Raw genomic sequence first — 20,650 nt, 5'->3', positions numbered from 1 at the left:
GGCCCTCAGCAGTCTCAGCCGGCCACCATTGCCCCGAGGCCTCTACTTCAGCCCCAGCTTCTCTAGCCAAGAAGTGCCAACTCAGGCCCCATGCCACAACACAAAGCCCCCACCACCTCATGCTCCACAGGCCCTACTGTGCCTAGCTGACCTTCACCATCTTCCTCCCACTACTGACAAGGCACACCTAGCCTTCTTATGATGCTTTGGAAGGCCTCAGATGCTTTCCAAAGGCTTTCCAAAGCATTGCAAGAATGGGGTGCTCTATTTGGAAAACAGGCGTGCCACTCTCACAGTGTTTCAGAAGGCCTCAGAAGCTTTCCTATCTCCCCCCTCATCTCTGCCTTTTTGTCCGCCCTGAACAGCGGCACTCCTCAGCGGCTTTGGCGGCGCTGGGGCTAAAGTTGAGGCCAGGGCAGTGGCAGCTGGCTGAGACTGCTGAAGGCCCTGGGCCTCTACATCAGCCCCAGTTCCACCACTGCTGCTGAGGGGTGCCACTGTGCAGGGCAGCCAAAAGGGCAGAGACTGGGGGGACATAGGTGGATGAGCAGGCAGTCCCTTACCTTACCGAGGCTCAGGGCTGGGAGGGACCAAGCCAGGAATGGCTCAGATTGGAGTGGGTCCTTGCCTAACAACTGGTGGGATTCAGTTAACAACGGCAACAGGGAGTGCTGGGATTGCCGTTGCTAAGCCATGCGGTCACATGATGTTTTGCCTAATGACCTCTTAGCAATGGAAATTCCAGTCCCAATTACCTTCGTAACTCAAGGATGACCTGTAATCATTGCTACAGTTTTATGCTGTCTTCTGACTTTCTGTTCAGCATCTCAGTGAAAAAGAAAAGAAGCACCTTTTTAGTTTTTCAAATAGTTTAGTTTGTAATAAGCACAAAATGATGTGGATTCTACTTCATTTGCAACAAGACTATAGAGCCTGCTTTACCCTAACTCCATTGATTGAGTGTGGCCCTAGAGCTCCTCAAAATGTTGCTGTTCATTTTTAATGTAACAGAAGGGAAGAACCTTTAAATCTATAGGGAATATTTATATTATTGCTATTTAATTAGTTTTATTTATAATTAAATGTTAATGCAGTGAAATCTAATTTTTGTTTTTGAGTTATCCACTTTTTGAATCTTGGTACACCACCTGAAGGAGCAATGTAGTTCTCCACCTAGAAAAAGTTACAGATCTTTGACTTACAGATTTGAAAGAATATCCCATGTTTTCTAAATGACCAGAACTTTGAATAATGCTCTGAGCTTCACTAGAAAGCAGAACACTGAACCCCTGGGCTGCAGTGAAACCAGGGAACCATGTTTTTGTCACTGTGTTCTTTTATTTCAGAACCAGTCTATAAAATGGCCTGTGCTTTAACTATGCATGCTATTGGACGCTACAGCCCAGATGTTCTGAAGAATCAAGCCAAATGTGTTTTGCCTCTGGCTTTTCTGGGCATGCATGAAATTCCTGAAGAAGAAAAAGGGGAGAAGGAGGAAGGCAACCTGTGGTCTGAAGTGTGGCAGGAAAATGTACCTGGTAAGTGGATCTACAATTCATTATTGGCTATTGTGACCACTATATGGTATGAAAACCCTAAATACAAATCTTAAAATAAAATAGTGGTCTTGGTCTTTGAAAGTAGAGATTCTGCAAAAACGTCTCCTTCATTTCGTTAGTCTTTTCCCCCCAAGATATTTGCATGTGTGCATAGAGATATCCTCATGTCATTGTGGGTTTATTTTAGTTGTGCTCAGAGCAATTGTTTTTTTCTTGCTTTCTCCAAGTAGAAATTGAATTGGCACCTTCTGCCTACTTATTTATTAAATTATTAAATGTATTTCATTTATCTTCTGTATTTTCCTCTTAAAAGCCAAAAGCAGCATATATGGGTCAACCCTAATTTTGTCCACACAGTAATGACCCTGTGAGGTACATTGGTATGAGAGAAAATGACTGGCCCAAAATCACATAGTGAGTTCACTTTAGATAGTGAACATAGTGAAGACTTTAATTTTGGCCTCCCTAGTTGCAGTCCAACGCTCAAAGGACTATACCATGCTGGCTCTCACCTTTTAACCTTTCCTGAAGCAGGACCTGCTATGTCAGGTTATCTCTCAGTAAATATTGGAGGCTTTGTCCCCAAACTGTCTACAGGTAGTCCTCCTTTAACGACCACTCATTCAGCGACTGTTCGAAGTTGTGACGGCACTGAACAAGTGGTCCCATGATCGTGATCTGGGCACTAGGCAACTGGCTCATACTTTATGGCAGTGGTTGCGGTGTCCCACGGTCGTGTCATCGCCATTTGCAACCTTCCCTGCTGGCTTCTCACAAGCAAAGTCAGTGAGGAAGCCAGTAAGGAAGGTTGCAAGTTGCTTCCGCCACTTTTTCTCCTGAGAAGCCCCTGAGCCCCACTGAGAAGCCCCGCTACGGAGTACGAGAGCCCAGGGGTCTCATACTCGATAGTTTTCACTCACGCTACAGCACCACCTCCCTTGCCCAGCTGCACTTGCACACAGTAGCACCCACTCCTTAGCCCACACGCACTCACCATAGCACCCCCCGCCCCACCTCACTCCCTAGTACTCACCCACCTGCCAGACTGCTTGCAAGCTGCCCAGGACTTGCAAATTCCTGCCAGCTTCCCCATTAATGACCCACGATTTTCGCTTAATGGCAGCAATGAGGACTGCCGGGATTGCTGTCGCTAAGTGATACAGTCATGTGACATCGCACTTCACAACCACATCAATTCCGGTCCCAATTACCGTAGTTAAGTAAGGACTGCCTGTGTTAAATTTTTGTTCTCTTATTCATCGTATCAAATGCTATGTGTTTTGAAACATAGGCAACTATGGTGGCATTAGGCTCTATATGGAGGAACTGATCACAGTTACTCAGAAAGCTTTGCAGTCTCCATCTTGGAAGATGAAAGCACAAGGAGCAGCTACCATGGCATCCATAGCAAAGCAAACTGGCGCTCTGGTCCCTCCACACTTAGGCATGGTGCTCACGGCTCTGTTGCAAGGTCTGCCTGGAAGAACGTGGACCGGAAAGGTAAAAACACTGTCCTGTGCAGAGGGTCATCCCATGGTTTAGAAATGGACATTAAAAAATACTGCAGTTGTGTGCATTTTCTTTTTCCTCTTTTTATGACTCCCTGTAATTTGGATGTCTTTGTCAAATAAATTCTAATGTGCTGGGGAATACACTTGTGAATTTAATGGATCTATGTTTGCAGAATCACTAATAGACTAGTCAGTGTTTGATTTTAAAATAAAACACCGTGGGGCCAATTGGGAAAAGTAAGTTTACAATAGAAGGAAGAGTATTTTATGCAAATAAATGTAAACACAGTAATGTAAGTCAGGCTGAGTTGGCTCTATTATTGTGCTTTTTTTTTGTTCTCTTTAGTCCTTTCCCCAGGTATATATCATTATAATTCACAATCAAGCATTGACACAATGTATAACTTGCATACTTGATTTGGCAGCTCTAAATTTTCATGGGGACAATATAGAAATCACATACTAAAATTTCTCTCTTGTCTTATCTATAATATTTTTAGGAAGAGCTACTGAAAGCAATTGCCAGTGTCGTCTGTTCATGCAGGTAAAAACATTTTCATCTCCTGGTCTGAAAGTTTCTCACTGTATAAACAGTTGGGGTGAGATGAATTTCCTCACTGATTCCTGGAAAAGTACTGAAGGGATGTGCTTTAGGTACTACTACAATCGCTGTCATCCTAGAAATATTGGAAGTAGTTTTAAAATTATTTCTAATGGAAATTAATTAGGAGATTTCTAGTACCTCATAGGAGGAATGGAGTTGAGTTAGGGTAAAAAATGAGAGCCAGTTTGGTGTAGTGGTTAAGGCATAAGGCTAGAAACTGGGAGACCACGAATTCTAATCCTGGCTTAGACACAAAGCAAATTGAGTGATCTTGGGCCAGTACTCTCTCTCAGCCTAGAAAGCAGGCAGTGGCAAACCACTTCTGAAAAACCTTGCCAAGAAAACTGCAGGAACTTGTCCAGGCAGTCGCCAGGAGTCAAAAACTGACTCAAAGGCACCAAAAAAAAAAAAAAAGATGGAGCAACAAAAGGATGTTAAATAAAAAGAATGAAGTAGGGAAGGGGGAATCATTGTCTGCACTGAAAATGCATGTACATTCACATCCCCAAAACAATTCTACCATATTCATAAGCATTCCTTATATAGATATCCATAAATTCATTAAACAACCAAGGGGATATCATTCCTTGTTCAGCGTTGAACCATTTACTTAGCATTCTGTATTTTTCTCACAGATACTATACTGTTCTTACTGCAGTCAGCAATGAAGCTTCAGCTCCACATTTGTAAAAAATATTCCATAATTCAATCCTATTTACTTTATCATATGCTTTGAATCAAGAAACATACAATAAACTTTATTTCTTACAGTCATTTCATTTATTTATATATATGCCAACCAAGTAGCTGGCATTGTATACAGGGACATCTGCACAATCTATGGGCTAGACCCCCCCCCCCCGATGGGAGATTCCACAGAAGGTCATGGAGAATAACAGGGCTAAGATCCTATGGGACTTCCAGATCCAGACGGACAGGCAGGTACTGGCCAATCAACCAGACATCGTGGTAGTAGACAAAGACCAGAAGACAGCGGTAGTGATAGATGTAGCAGTGCCAAGTGACAGTAAATCAGGAAGAAGGAGCATGAGAAGCTGGAGAAGTACCAGGGCCTGAAGGAGGAAATAGAGAGGATGTGGAAAGTAAAGGCCAAAGTGGTCCCAGTGGTGATAGGAGCACTCGGGGCCGTGACTCCTAAGCTGGGAGAGTGGCTCCAACAGATCCCAGGAACAATATCAGAGCTCTCTGTCCAGAAGAGTGCAGTGCTAGAAACAGCTCAGATACTGCACAGAACCCTCAAACTCCCAGGCCTCTGGTGGAGGACCTGAGATTGAGGAAGACACATATCATCCATGGGATGAGAGGGGAATTAATTTTTTATATATATTTTTTTATATATATAAAAATTTAAAGTTTTGAAAAGAGATGAAAACTAACAAAAATTAGTATAAAGGAAAGAAAGAGAAGAAAGAAGAGGAAAAAAGTGCAAAAAGAAAAGATAAAAAATTAGAAGGAGCTTTTGATTTTCTTTGCAGCAAATACAAGTATGGTTACAACATTATCTCTTACTCTATGGTTACAAAAAGAAAAGCTCTCTTTTTTCTATTATCTAGTTTTCTCCTAATCATCAAAACTACAAATCATAAGTTCATTTTTTTTCTGTTTCATGCAAAAAGTATATAAGGGGTTTCCAGTCAGCAATTAATGTAAGTATTGTCTTTAATCGGGGAAGTCAGTTTAGCCATCTCTGCAAATTCCATCATCTTCACAAATCAGTCCCCCATTGTGGGTAGTGCTGAACCTTTCCTTTTTTGAGCATATAATAATCTCGCTGCAGTTGTCATATATAAAAACAAAATTTTATGACTTTTTTCCAACTGTCTGTCCATTAATCCCACAAGAAGAGGCTCTGGTTTCAATTGTACACTAATCTTTAAAATCTTCTAACTTAGTGTATGTATTTTTATCCAAAATTTTCTGGCTTTACACATTGTTGTAAACAATTTATAATCATTATTCAATAATGATATTGGTCTATAATTTCTTGTTAAAGTCAAATCTTATCTCTCTTTAGGTATTAATACTATATTTGCCTTTTTCCAAATCTCTGGCATCCTATAAAATAGATTTCATTTTATTTTGTAAAAGTTGTAAAAGTTCACCATCAAAGCACTTATAATACAAATTCGATAGTCCATGCCAACCATTTCCCTGGTTTCTTTACAAATTCTTTTTTTTGTTTTGTTTTGCATAGTTCAGTTTTATTTCCATTTCTCTTATTGTTAATATAGATAGCTGTTGCTGTAAAATCTTAATTTGTTGAGAGATACTTATATTCCCTCGGGAGTTCCTAATTCTTCTTCTTTCCTTTTTATCTCATCCAATATATTTTGTGTTTTCTCTTGCCTCTTCTTCTTAAGTGCAGAATTATGTTGTGTCAGATAACCTCTAATAAAGGCTTTACTTGCATCCCAGATCATTCTCAAATCAGTGCCTTTATTGAAATTAATTTTTAAACATTCTTTTAATTTCTTTTTATAGTCCTCAACAATTGCTTCTTTCTGTAACAATGCTTCATTTAATCTCCAGCTGAAAGAGCTAGATTTTCTTATATAAAACAAACAGGATTATGATTTTAAAAAGCCTTTGGTAAAATCTCTACTTTAGAAACCTTAGTAGTCAAGTCTCTTGTAATCCAAATCATATTTATTCTTGAAAAGGATCTATGTCTTTCTGAAAAATTAGTATACTCTCTTGAACTGCCATTTTTCTGTCTCCATATATCAACCAACCCTGTTATCCATCAAATTAATATTTTTCTCAGAAGTCCTGTCTAGTTGCAGGGAGACCACTCCATTCCAATCCCCCATCAAACAACTTTCATAAGAAAAATCTATGAATCTCTCCATAAGTTGTTCGTAGAACGTCACTTTATCCTCATTTGGGGCATAGATTCCCAACACCATAGTCTTAACCCCATGAAATTAACTTCTACTCCAACAAATCAACCATGTTCATCAGTCAGTGCAGGTTCTGGTTTTAGTTGGTTAGTTGGTTTAGTTAATATACAAAACAGTTCCATTTCTCTTTTTGATATCTGCTGAAATAAATTCTTTACCCAAAGTTTTTAAAGTCAAATATTTTGTATCTTTTTTCTGAAATGAATCTCTTGTTGGCAAATAATGTTGTTTAATTTTTTCAAATAATGATTTTTTTTCTCTTTTGAGGAGCTTTTGCTCCATTTATATTCCATGCTAAACATTTGTAATCCATAGATTAGGCCAAAAATTTAGAAAAGTTTATATCTGTAGCACCTAATTCAGTATCATCCTTTTCCAGTTCGTGTTGCATCTGTTGTGATTTTTGTGTAGTTTCCTCTGAGTCCTCCATTTTTGTATCCTCCAATTCTTCTTTGAATCTTTCTAAAAATTCTCTCTCCTTCTGAACAGAATTCAGTCTAAATCTCTGCTGTTTAAAAGTAAAAATCACACCTTCCAATTTATCCCATTGAAATGGGATCTTTTTCTCTTTTAATTTTTCAGTAAAAAAGGCGTATTCTTTTCTCTTACATAAAATTCTAATAGGAATTTATTTCAAAACAATTATATCTGTAATATCCATTTTCAATCTTGTACTAAAATGCTGCTGCAGAACTTGATCCTTTGCCTTCTTCCTAACAAAATGTACCAAAATAGCCCTTGGAACATTTCTTATGCTAGCAAATCTAGAATTTATTCTATAAACTTTTATCAGTTTCTGTCTCCATACTTTCCTCTTCCTAGTCCTGAAAATTTGCCAAGACTTTAATAATCTTCTTTGATATCTTCATCAGAAACCTCTGGAATAGCTCTAAATCTCAAACAAAATTCTTTCTCTCTCAGTTCCAATAAAGCCAGATTATCTAATTCTCTTTCCAACTCTCTATCTATAACTTCCGTCTTACTCTCTAAAATTTTCACTTTGTCATTGATTTGTTCTACCTCTCCAGATACTTGCTTTATAGAACTTTCCATCTTTTTAACTTCTTCTTTCACTTTTGTAAGTCTTTCATCCATTCTTTTTTCAAAAGCTTCTTATTGTTCAAATAATTCTATCATTTGTTCAAATAATTTCTGAAGCAAATCTGGTGTAACAGTTTTCTCTGCAGGCTGCTTTAGTGATTCCCTCCTGCTGTCTCTTGCCATTTTTCTAGTAGTTGCCATTTCACTTATAATCCAAAAGTGAAAGTATATCAAACAAGCAAAAGGAAAGGCAACCTCCCCCCCCCCTTTTTTTCTTTTTCCATTCTTTTATCTTTCTTTGGCTTTAACACTTTTCATCTCTAATGGCTCCGTAACTTCAAGCCACATCACACACCACATCACCATAACAACGAAACGTCACAGTCCAATTCATTACCTTATCATTTGTTATGTAGAGTCCATCAATTAGATGCACTCTTTAACAATAAACAAAAAGTGTTCCCATGAAGGTCTGGTCTCTTTAACTAGCCTAGTTCAAGTTTTTGCCAAAGCACTTTCATCAAAAATAAAAAATATGGAAGTCCCCTTTATCCATTTTAAACTTTCTTAAATCTTCTCTTTAAGCTTTTTGCAAAAAAATTATTGAATCTTTAAATCCTTAAAGTCTGTTTTTATTTCTGTAATCCTGAAAGAAGGTTTAATTCACCGAAAGGAATCTTATCTTTGCCTCAAAGGAAATCTCTCTATATCTGTAGATTGATTATTTCCCAAAGAGATTAAGAAATGAAGATGGCTGGGCTTATTGTCCATATAGCTTATACCACAGTTGTGAGCGTAGATGAAATCCCGGGACTCCCAGCCGCTCAACTCCCAAGCTGACTGCAAAAGCTTCAGTTTCTGCGGTTTACTCACAAGGAGCAGCCGCCTGGAGTACAAATGGGTTATCTCATGATCTCTCGAAAATCTGACAGAGACCTTCCCAAGCACGCTTTATGAACTAATTCCCTGTAGTTTCTGCATTTCTGTTTGCTGCCTTTCCTTTTTTATGGGGGAATAATAAAGTAGTAATAGCAGTATTCAAATTAGCAACAGAGGCAGCCTTCACAAACAGGTGAAACCAATTTGAACACTTCTCAGTAATACCATATACACCTATAGCCTGATCATTTTTCAACATTCTCACAGCATTTATGACTTCTTTTTTGTCAGGTTTTTTTTTTCTTTTGGACACTAACATTCATACATATTTCCACTCTTTTCACATCAGATTTCTAAAATATTCCTTCCAGCATTCTCTCATATCAGTTTCATCCCAAATCATTTCATCGCTTTTGTTTTTAATTCCATTCTCTCCTGGAGGGTCCTTGTTTTACCCCTCTTCAGCTACTTCCAAAACAGTTTTTTTATTTCCATCAACACTACTATGCCTCTTTTTTTTCTGCCTCTTTTGACCTTTACTGTTCCTTAAACTTTTTTGACTACATTCACTGCAACTTTTTTTTCTTTATATAAATATATTTCATTTTTGCAGCAATTGTTCTTTTAATATGCATTTTTTCATCAACCCCAGATTCTTTCATTTCATCATTCCACCAAGTATTTTTTTCATACTTCCCATTAACATGATTCCATATATGTCCGTAGCTCTCTAACATAATCCTTTGCACTTTGTTCCAAACATTATCTTTCCTTATGTCCATTTTCCATTCTTTCTTTGGGGCTATTAATCTGTCTTCTAATTCTTTTTCGTACAGGACTCTTACTTTTCTTCCTACAGTTGTCCTCTTTTCACTCTTCTTTCACCTGTTTCCTTTTCTATTATGTTCATTTTTTCCTTAAGATTCATTCCTGATATTACCAAAAATTGTCTGTCCCACACAACTCTGCCTGATTTTTAAATGTTCTTTAAATTTTGCAGTGCTCTATTTGCAAATAAAGCTGTTGTGATAAAACTCCTTGCAAGGTTGCGTCCCAGTAACTACAGTTACTGCTAATTCGAGCATTTATGTCTGTTTGGATCATTTAAGTGGTACTCAAAACAAAATATTGTCATGTAAATGTTAAGGTGCCAGTAGACATGCCCTTTTCATTCATTTTGTTCTAGTTCTTCCTTTCATACCCTTTCCCAGTTTTTTTTCTCCACCCCAATATACTAGTGATCTGTTGTTGCTGATAAAATTATTTTTACTGTTTTCTGAACTTCCCCCATAAGATATTTTTTCCCGAAGGCTATAGTAAAGGAATTATTAGTTGTTACAAACCAATTGCTTCTTCTCCCTTGGGCTTGACTGGTGCAATTCTGGGATATGTATTTGGAAAAAAATATATAGATGCTGGAATTAGAATATGTATGGGTGTAAATGATATATGAAGAAGCTTATCTTCATTGGGGGAAGAATGAAAATAGCCAACTGGATATTCCAGATGGATAAGAATATGCAAACTGTATGTTTTTCAGTGTTCATAAGCTGCTTTTTCAAAAATTAAAAGCATTTTACTATAAATAAAATAAAGTGCCAAGCTTCCTACACAGTAATGTGACAGGTGAGCAAAGGGAGTATGTACATTTTAGAAGAGAATATACTTATGTTGATGTAAATTAAGAGGCTTGGCATGAGTATCAAGGGGACAAATTGATCGGTCATGCCCTGTTCATACTTTATTGATTTTAGTGCGGAACTGTGCAAGTCTTTGCCCAACCAGCCCAGTGTTGATGATGTCCTACAGGCAATGCTCAAAGAATGCCGCAAAGAAAACCTACGATACAAGATTGTGGCTCTCCGGTGTACAGCTGATGTGCTTAAGGCTACACAAGAAAATAGGTTCCAGGAACTGACAGACGTAATTTTTCCAGTAATAAAGAAGGTGATCTTTCAGCCCTCCTTGGATTTGAATAATACATTACTAATAATGCTAGTATTAGTACACTGTTGCATTTTTCTAGTTCTGTGAACTATTCTGTTCTCTGTAATCCTTATAAAAACCTTGTAAGTCTGGCTAGTGTTACTTTATGTTGCAAATAGAGCGAGAAGGTCTGAAACTGAAACCAAGTGGTCTGCCTAAGAAGATCCCCCACTGAGGTCAAAGCAAAGACACAAAGTTGGCTTCTTGGTTTGCTGCTCATTCTTGCTTTATAAAAACATACTGTTCAGTCTGACCAAGGAAGACTTAGCAAGCTCTTTAGAATTTTCACACTAGCGATTTACAACATTACCAGCCAGTGCTGTGATGATATAGTAGAAAGGCCTCATATGAATGACATGCTAGCTGGAGGAAGCCAGAAATTACTAGTGCCCTGGTACTCCTTGTTTCTAAAGAATCAGTCTCAATCCTGTATCTTTCCTTGGAGAACAATAAATTGAATCACCCCTTTGAATCTCTCCCTTCCTCTTTGATGGATGCTGCTTTCAGATGGGTTGCAAGTCCTGCATAAAGATAGGGCAAATCACGTGGTAGTCAGCTAGTACACCTGGGGCAGAAGAGCTGTGCGGTATTCTTCATATGTACTTACTTCTTTGGACACTGCCGTCTTAGTAGAGCTTCATCAAATTCTATTTTTTCTGCATTGATATCTAGCTTGTTATTTCCTTTACTGACTTTCTCCTCAGTGAAGGGAATGGAGATCCTAAGGTTGTGAAAACAATTTGTGAAGGGGCACTGTCGTGGGATCTCTCTTTGTGGGGCAAGTATTGTTAGTCTGACTTCTTGGCTGGACTGTGAGATTAAGGAAATGGTCCCTGCCATACATGGATTTAGTCCTTGTCTACCTATACACACATACACACACACACACACACACACACACACACACACACACACACCATCAACTGAGAGTGATTATGATGGATACAAAATCATATTTTTCATATTATTTCGTCTGCTAGAGGATTAAAAAAATAAAGCTGGAAGACAAAAGCATATCTGTTAGTTCCTTATATAGTGTCAATTATCGGATGGAAATCATTTTTATCAATATGCTAATTAAATTTGGCAAGTTTGATTCCCTGCAGTAGAGATGCTGTGGTTAGCTTTAGCGTAAATAAAACGTCTCTACATTTCTGTATATTGCTCTGAATGCTTTGTTAATAACAAAAGGTGGAATACTTTAATGGAGCCGCTGTCTGAATTATTGTAAAAAGAGAAGTATAAAAATTAAACCACCATCTTTTTCTTCTCCTTGCTATCTCTCTTTTCAATTTCACATCCTCTGGTTCCACTGCAGAATTGTCCTGAGAATGTAGGAGCAAATTCATCACAGAACGATGATGAGGATGAGAATGAAAATGAGAAGGAACTCCAGGTTGAAGCTCTCCTCTGTGCCTTTGAAAGTTTAGGCAAAGCCTGGCCTAAAAACTCAGAAACACAGTGTAGGTTTAATTCCAGTAATTTTAAACCATTTTATCTTTAAAACAAAGCTTTTGCAATAGATCATAGGAGAGGAAGGAAAGAATTTCATAGTATGGGTTGTTGGTTTTGTTACAGTCCTTTTGCTTTGTATTTTTTTAAGGTTAACTTTCTTAATGTCTTACGTTTTAACTTAAATATAAGGATGGTAATAAGTGGGATGAACATTTTTTTAAATTTCAGAAAGGAAGCAGGAAAAAGGGAAAGATGGGAATCTGAATATTTCAAGGGAGAAGCCAAATTCTGTCCTTTACTCTTAGGTTTCTGTCTTTGTCCCTGATCCTCAGTTTTCTTTGAAGCTCTATTTATTTAAGCTGCTGGGAACAAAAAATCTGCTTGGAAATAAATGTGCTTTAATTTGGGAGATTTTCCTCCAGAAAATAGCTGGGTAGCAAGGATAAGGGAGTGAGAAAATATAAGTTAGAAAGGGAGGCAACAGCCAGGACACATAGCAGTTCTGATGGGAAAAACAATTTGGTTCCTCCCCCCTTTCAACAAGTGCCGCTATCAAAATTTCTAAGGCTCCCTGTAACTGAGCATTGAGAATTTCCGGTGTACAGATTGTCTGTATTTGATTTCTTTTTTTTAAAGGCTGCTATCGACAAGAGCTATGCAGGTTAATGTGTGAGCGTCTGAGACTTGGTACGTGGAAAGTACAGCTTGGTGTTCTCCAAGCCATGAAGGCTTTTTTCCAAGGGTAAGTTTTCTGTGGCTGCTGGAGCTGCAGCTTCTATTCTTGTTCACTCTCTCCTCCTTCCCCCTCCCTCACAGTAGGCTGTGGAGATGAAGAGATTCGAATGTCTTTCCCTGAGCTTTGAGATCTCATTGTCCCTCCTCCCTACTTACTTCCAGTGACTGGTGTGGGGAGCTGGCATGTTTTAAGTAAGAAGGAGTGCATGTGGAATTGAAATTTCAAGCTTCACAAAGCCCACCAAATAGCTGACTATGTAGCATCTTGGGTATTTACAGTAGCCATATGGAAGGCCTCTGACGATTCCAGGTCACTCAGGTGGCATTTAAGACAACTAGGCCCTGTGCGCTTTTGAAAAAAAAGAGTGATGTTTGTATTCTTCCATTTAATAGGTTGTTATTGTTTGAAGCAAAACACTCTGACCCTGAGGCTTTGACAAGAATACTGTTGGAAACCTGTTCTTCCATCACTCATTCACTAGGTAATGAATGTGCCTAGGCCAGGGCCCCAAATGCGTTAAGGGCCCTGTCTCTTGGCTATATTGATGATGATATGATAATTTTCTCGGCTGCTATATATAATTATTTTTTATTGTTTTTATTGTTTTAGAATTGTTCGCTGCCCAGAGTCACTTGATTGAGATGGGCGGCTATAGAAATTAAATGAGTGAGTGAGTGAGTGAGTGAGTGAGTGAATGAATGAATGAATGAATGAATGAATGAATGAATGAATGAATGTGTCACTCATTGTCAGCCTCACTAGGTAGGCCAAGCCATGAAATTAACTCCACAAGGTATCTACAACTATTTTTATTGAGAATGGCTAAATAACAGAATCTTACAAGTCTAATTTTGCTGTTCCTCCTCCTCCTCCTCCTCCTTATAGTTCAGTGAATTAGGGAGATCTTTGTCTGAGCCACTGGACACATCATCTGGACGTTCTGGGATTAAAAATTGTTTTAACTTTGTTGCCTTGTAGCGAGTAAAGAATATGACCTTGATGCAGATATGCAGACTCCATTGCCAAAGCAACAAGTCTTAAAAACAATTTTTAAGTCCAGAAGTCAGCCCACAAAGCCCAAGAGATATTTGTCCATGACACAGAATAAAGAGGTAGGTTGATATGATTAAGGTTCTATCTGTATAGCATTTTATACTGCAGATGTAAAGAAGTTTTTTTTTTAAAAAACTTTCCATTAATGATGCAGAGCGCTGTATGCACCTGCTACTGCTCTTTACATTAGGACAGAGCTGGATAATTTGAGTACCCAGGGCTCCATGCAGTCTCCAAAAGCCTTGGGTGCAGCCCTTAGAGACTTTAAAAGTTGTACCAATTTATAATCGTCAATCTGACAGAACAGGAGAATTATTGAGAGCATGAGAAGAGAGTAAATTACATGAAATATATGTACATTAAAGTACATTCTCTGTAAAATATAAATTGAGTCAAATTTAGTTTTTGTCTTAGCTGCCACCAATTACTGTTCGGTGGATGATTCCCAAAACATTATGAAAAGACGCAGAATAACTTAGCCCAGAAAGAGGGTCACATCATCTTCATTACAATTATCTTTAGGTGGATAATGTATAAATCAGTCATTGGAAATCAGCTGAATATGCAGAATTGTTATTTACCTTCACAAGTTCATTTCCTACAAAAATCTATTACTATTATTTGAAAAATAATGCAATAATATTATTAATAATGCAGTCTGTTATTATTAAATCCATGTCAGAATTGGGGTTAGGAGAAAGTAAAAATTGAGATTCTGCATGCCACTCTCAAGTTATATAAATTTTTCAGGTTAGTATTTCTGATACAGAACTATATTTTTATACACATAAAATACACATTTGTATTCACCATTTTAAATGTAAATCTTATTCCATTAGAGAATAAAAGCTACACTTCCATAAGAACTGAAGCTTTATCGGTAGTAGAAGTGCTGCTCACCAAACTTGAAGGTAAGAATTATGGTTCTGAAAATTAAGATTATTCCTTAAATCCAGAGGTTGAATGCTGGAGGACAGGATTGTTTTCCATTTTGTTTTGAAGAGCTGTTTGGGCCAATCTGATTCCTGTTTTGTAACTAAGATGCACATCAATTGTTTGTTTGATGTTTGATGTTTGTTTGATCATGCTAGTTTTTATTTTCTTTTGCAACTAAATCTTTTGAAATATTTGATTTTTTTTAAAGCATGGATTTTCCTTATTTGAGAGGAGGCCAAGTCAAAAATTTAGTTAGTAGGAAAGTTTGAATAGGGATAAACATAGCATTGTACTTTGAAAAAGAAATTCAGGACATACAAAATCTGTCATTATACTTGATTATATATGACAGATACATTGGTAATCAGAAGAAAACATAGAAATTAATTTGAATGATAGTAGGTTTTCTAATCCATGTCAGATGGTAAAAATACTTTGGATTGCCCGCTGATCTAATATCTAGCTGAACTTTGTATTTTTCAAAATAACAATCATTTCAAGAATTGATCATTAAAATAATGCTTTGTATAGTGCCAAAATGATCAAAATCAGTTAACTGTTATAAATGCAATGGATTGCTACACTCTGGACAAGGCATTAGCCCTAACCCTAATTCTAGTCCTGAATGAGATCCTCTGGTTACTAATTTGTTTTTGAGCTCAGTCAGGTATGCTGCCTTAACCTTTAGATGGGGGCATGGGCACTGCAGTCCCATGATTGCCAACCAGATGGCAAATAGTTGCATATTGCATAACGTGTTTCTGAGGCTATGGTTATAGCTCAAAGGTAGGATATGTGCAAAATGGAAAACATACTTTCTTTTGAAATGAGAACAGTCCATTGTCTTCCAGAAGTTCTGGTCAAACTGTTTTGGATTAACTGCAATTTGGCAGAAACAAGTCCCAGAACATATAAAACCTGGAGGGGTCCCAGCATGATTGTCCAGGGAGAGTATTGCAAAGCTGGTGCACATCACCCGCTCCCCTCCTTCCAGCCAGTCCATCCCCTGCAACCTTCCAAGGACCTTTCTGCTGCTGCCGCCGCCAACTTTGGCTTTTTCTCATTCTTGCCCCTGCCCCCAGATCCCTTCTGCCTGGAACCATGTGTTTCAGTCTGTATCCAGAATAGAAAACAGCCTCATTTTGTCCTGTACCCGGTCCAAAATATCTGAAATGTGCATATTTCAGTTCAGCACAGACCACCCAAAACCATCTGTTGTGTGTGAAACAGGCTGTACATAGAATATTTTGTACATCTCTAATTCAAATGCTGTATGGGACTCAAATCATCCAAAGAGATACTGGTTTAGATTAATTGGGGAAAAGAAGAGTAAATTTTAAAGGGACATTTTCTTTGTGCCTCGACATTCTTCAAACACCTTACTTCACATAGAATTTTCCATAATTAGGAAAAGGACATGACTCTTATGACTTCATTAATGAATAAGTATAATATTTTAATATATTTTTCTCAGACTCCTTTGCATCCATAACTCTGACTGATTCCTTTTACTCTAAATGGATAAAAATGTTAAGATTTTAATGATCGCAGTTTTTACCTCAATTTGTAATTCTATAAACATAGCTGAAGTAGTCCTACAACAAAGATTAAGGGTTATAGAGCATCAAAAAGAGTTGTATGCCATTATTTTCATCACTGTTGGGCAGACTGATGTTGCATTACCTGGAGAGGATTTCCCATCAATTGAAATTTGCTGGGTGGTTCTTAGGTCACACTGCCTATTTACTGCTATCAAGTGTTGATGTTTAAAATTGTATTTTAATTATTATAAGCCATTTTAAGAGCTAATTTTAGCTGAAATGCAAGAAGAAAGGTAGATGGATGATGATGATGATGATGATGATGATGATGATGATGATGATGATGATGATGATGATGGTATCCTTCTGTTCCCTTTTCTTGTGTAGAATCCAAACAGTGGGAAAGCCTGAGCACAGAAAGTAGAGAAGTCCTCATTGGCTCTTTAACAGCACTGACTTTGGACAATAGGCCTGAACTACAAGAAAAAGCATCTTTATTAAAGAAAACCTTAGAAAATCTTGATTGAATTGAATACCAGTCAAGTGCCATGTGAAACAAAGCAAGCAAAAAAGTGCAATGAGCTCTGAATTACATAGAGGAAAAGTAAAGATGATTTTTGTAGCATGCATAATTCCTTGGCTGAAATAAAGAACACCTTGATTCTCTTCCCCATTATTTCCTTTTTTTATTAAAAGCAACAGTAACAACCTATCAAGCTGTTTATCTAAAATCCAAGTCTTGAAAGTATTAAACAAAAAATGCACAAGCTACGCAAGGACTTTTTTTTGAAATTGTCCTTTTGTGAAAGAGCACCTTGTTTGTGAGTTAGTCTTGGGGAATCTTTAGTTTACCCAAAAATGGCCCTTGTAATATAATGAACAAAGACCATAGTGGAGCACCAGAGAGCAAACTTTTCTGTGTATTTCATGTGGGCCAGCTACTGGTATTCTGTCATTATGGCAATACTATAACTGGTATCATTACTAACAATAGTACAAAAAAGTAGGGTTGCCAAATCTGGGCAGGGAGAATATGCAGGATCACTAGATGGCAGCAAAGAGTAAGAGTTTTGTGTATCTTTTTGTTGCAACTAGTGGGTACCTGGATTTTTTAGCCCAGACCCCATAGCCCTACCAAAAACTTAAAGGGTCTCAGTTTGTCTCCTTTTTTTGGTATGCCGCTGGTCCATGTTGGTTCTTTTGGACCATATATATCGCTTCATCTCATATAAAGATATAAGATGATTTGGAAAAGCCTATGCCTTCCCGCATTAAAAGATGTGAATTCTCCAGGATAGAAATGCACACAAGAAAGCACTTTAATTGTCTGGAAATAAGGGTGTATAAAGCAGTTAGGTTTTTAAGATCTTATTTAAGGTATGTTTTTAAAGAATTTTCTACATTTTCCAAGGAAGAGTTCATAGTTGAATTAACCCTCTCACAACAATAGCCACTCACTTGCTTTGGGAAATATTGTTAAACAAGGTGAGATCATGCTGCTAAAACATTATCAGCCCTAGCATCTTCTGCTTTCTAGAAAGTACTTTTGATTTGCACTATGAGCCTTGACACTGCATACGTCAGAGAGTAAAAATGTTATATCAAAATCTGTTCTGCAATAGTGTAAAAAATAGCATTGCTCCAATTTTAATAAAGATTTCTTAGTGAAATTAACATCACAATCACAGTTTTCTGCAAGGTTTGTAGAGTTTATATTAAACAGATAAGAGAAAGTATTATGTGAGAATCAATATATTACCTACTGATAGATTTTTCATGCTAAGTAAACTGTGGTCTTTGAAGATCTACGTGCAGTAAGTCTTGATTTCTACATGGAAATATATTCTGTGTAGGAATTTTGCAACATTCAAAACTGACCTCTGAAGTAAACTATACTTGGGGTCTTACTCCTATAGTTGGCAGTCAATTTATTTATAGGATTATGCCAAGCCTCCAGTGAGTTCAGAAACCACCTAGTATCCCTCAGGTGTGTTAGTTTATTAACCAATATCATCATTTTGGGATTTTTTTTTTTACAATTAAACCCATTCTCAAGTTTCATCTGTGTACATCCTGATTGTTGCATTAACAATTATCATGTAGATGTAAGAGCTGATACAGTTGCTGCAACTTCATAATTGTCTTAGATTACCTCCTAATATCCCACTATTGGAGGGGGACATCTAAACTTGGAATGGATTTTCCAGTAAAAATCAGAAGTTCTTGCTTTTTTTTTTTTTTTTTTTTGGCTTTGGTGCTGTATGACCATACTGTAGATGCAAAAGAACAAGATGTACGTTCTGAGCAGATTTGGAGAAGCTTTGATTCTCAGATACCAAGGCCGCTCAGTCCCTAGACAGGCTTGCTTCCTCTGAAGCTGAGATAGGAAAGGCTGCTGCTTCCGTCTTTCTGCTTTGCTGATGCAAGCTTGACAGGGCTTTGGTTAGGGTGGTACCGTCACTCCTCTTCACAAAGCCAGTAGCTTTCAGGAAAGGGAGTCTTCAGATTGTTGCATGCTGTTGCCCAGACATTCAACAGCATAACTCCCTTCTACTCATGTTCATGTTACCTCAAGAGGGATGGTGGGATCCCATTCTTGATGTCCCATCGTTTTTTCAGGGCTGCTGGAATATGTTATGAATTTGAATTCAACAAAGAAATTACGTCAGACTGCCTTTTAAAAAAATTACCTTCTCTGATACCTGTGATTAAGAAATGGTAAGATGCCATAAACTGGTTTGAAAGATATTGACGTGTCACAGAAGGCAGCTTGTTTTTATTGACTGCCAGGCACAACCATAACATTGAATATAGGCATAAGATCTCTGTGATTCTGTCTAGCAATTTTTTTTTTTTTTTGGTACTAAGCAGGAATGTCAAATGTTGCCTTTTTTCCTTGAGTGTTTTATAGAAGCCATGACAGCTGTAAATGCTAAGTCTCTTTAGACTTCAGCAAGAACTTCATTTTGAGGAGTCTAAAGTCTGACTTTGGAGCAGCTGCTGTGCCAGATGTTTCCAAGTGGAAATGTTGTATTAGTTGTACTGAAGATTTGGGGGGAAAAAAGAATTAGCTGGAAGTGTAAGTTGAAATAGTTTTTTTTTTTAAGAAACCTTTTTTTTTTTTTTGCCCTTCCAAATTTACTAACAAAAAAACGTGCCTCTGTGAGAAACCAACCTACAACATTTTATTTAGAGGTTAGATATTCGTCCCTTGTTTAAATTTGTGAACTTGATAGGAAAAAAAGTGGCCTTTGGAGAGTTTCCTCTGAAAACAATTGCACTATAAAACACTGTTGCCCAGATATGGGCATTCATGCTGCTGTATAATGCTGCTTTGTATACCTGGATTAAAGTGTGTAAATTTGACACTATAATACCCCTGCTGACTTTACGAAACTGTTTTATGTTGAAAGATTTCTAATGTTGCAATATCTCCATTAAATTCAGTGCATTGAATTTTTGTATCTGGATGTCAAGTATGTAAATGAACCAACTAAAGACGTTTTCCTCCATAAAGGGGAACATTAAATAAATGAGCATGAGCATTCTTGGAATAACTGGTAATTCTATTGCTAGAGGAGCGTCTGCAGAGTGGGTTACCTCTGCTTTGCCTTTGAGGTGTGTCTTTATAAAATGTGTGAATTGTTCATCAGGAAGGAAGCCCTCCTACTTCTGGCTTCCATTTTGAGGATCACATAGTGTCTCTCTGTGGTCTTTCCTGCCCAGCTCCTGTTGGTCTAATTATCCCTTCATTTCTTTCTCGTGCGTGAGTACCAAAGACTGTATTAAATCTTGTTTGCATTTAAAATACTTTTAACTTCATGGAGGTAGTACATAAGAACAGGTGATTTTGTGAAGCTCCCCCAATGCAAACTAGTATCATTGGGCATAAAGAATAGTTTTTACATAATTTAGGCTGGTGTTTTGCAGCCTAAAGACTTATCTGTAATATTTTTTTTAAAAAGCTGATGCGTTTGTTTCCAGCCTCTCAAAGGAGGGACCAGGACAAGGCTGACATAATTCATGATACTGTAAAACAATATTATCTCTGAAACTATATTAATAGTGGCTGCTATGAACAGAATTAGAGTGCCTTTTAATTGGCCATTTAATAAGTGGCTAAATATATAATTACATCAAGAAAATGTACCAGAGTTGACCAATCTAAAAGCCCCCTATTATAAGCTAAAAAACAATGTGCTGAACTTGAGACTCTGCCAACCATAGTTTGACCAGCATGTTGCACAAATTTAAGCCACGTATATTTAGTATAATCTAAACTCAATCTTGGATTGAATAAATTATAACTCTAGTTATACATATCAACTCAGCCAACATGAAATATTTGATACAATGGTCATAGGTGATAAACTGTCCCACCATTTAATACCAATTCTGGTAAGTCATTAAGACTACATAAAATTGGTT

At 37.5% G+C, this 20,650-nt stretch overlaps 1 protein-coding gene across 2 annotated transcripts in view; it reads left to right on the top strand.

Annotated features, from left to right (window-relative positions):
* ECPAS (Ecm29 proteasome adaptor and scaffold) overlaps positions 1-18,466 on the top strand; it is an 83,249-nt gene extending 64,783 nt beyond the window's left edge. For both annotated transcript variants that reach the window (XM_088130367.1, XM_088130368.1), the window contains exons 42-50: positions 1,347-1,538; positions 2,851-3,059; positions 3,571-3,614; positions 10,270-10,462; positions 11,820-11,964; positions 12,593-12,698; positions 13,085-13,173; positions 14,585-14,656; positions 16,610-18,466. In XM_088130367.1, coding sequence (XP_087986493.1) covers positions 1,347-1,538; positions 2,851-3,059; positions 3,571-3,614; positions 10,270-10,462; positions 11,820-11,964; positions 12,593-12,698; positions 13,085-13,173; positions 14,585-14,656; positions 16,610-16,749 — 1,190 coding nt within the window. In that variant the 3' untranslated portion in view covers positions 16,750-18,466. The remainder of the gene's footprint in view (positions 1-1,346; positions 1,539-2,850; positions 3,060-3,570; positions 3,615-10,269; positions 10,463-11,819; positions 11,965-12,592; positions 12,699-13,084; positions 13,174-14,584; positions 14,657-16,609) is intronic.
* The last annotated feature ends 2,184 nt before the right edge of the window (positions 18,467-20,650 follow it).

The sequence above is a fragment of the Python bivittatus genome, unplaced genomic scaffold, assembly GCF_059951505.1.
Source record: "Python bivittatus isolate LINGU-HERP-01145 unplaced genomic scaffold, Pbiv_v1 ctg000850_np1212, whole genome shotgun sequence".
Classification (NCBI taxonomy): Eukaryota; Metazoa; Chordata; class Lepidosauria; order Squamata; family Pythonidae; genus Python; species Python bivittatus.
This window is presented reverse-complemented; position numbering and strand designations above follow the sequence as displayed.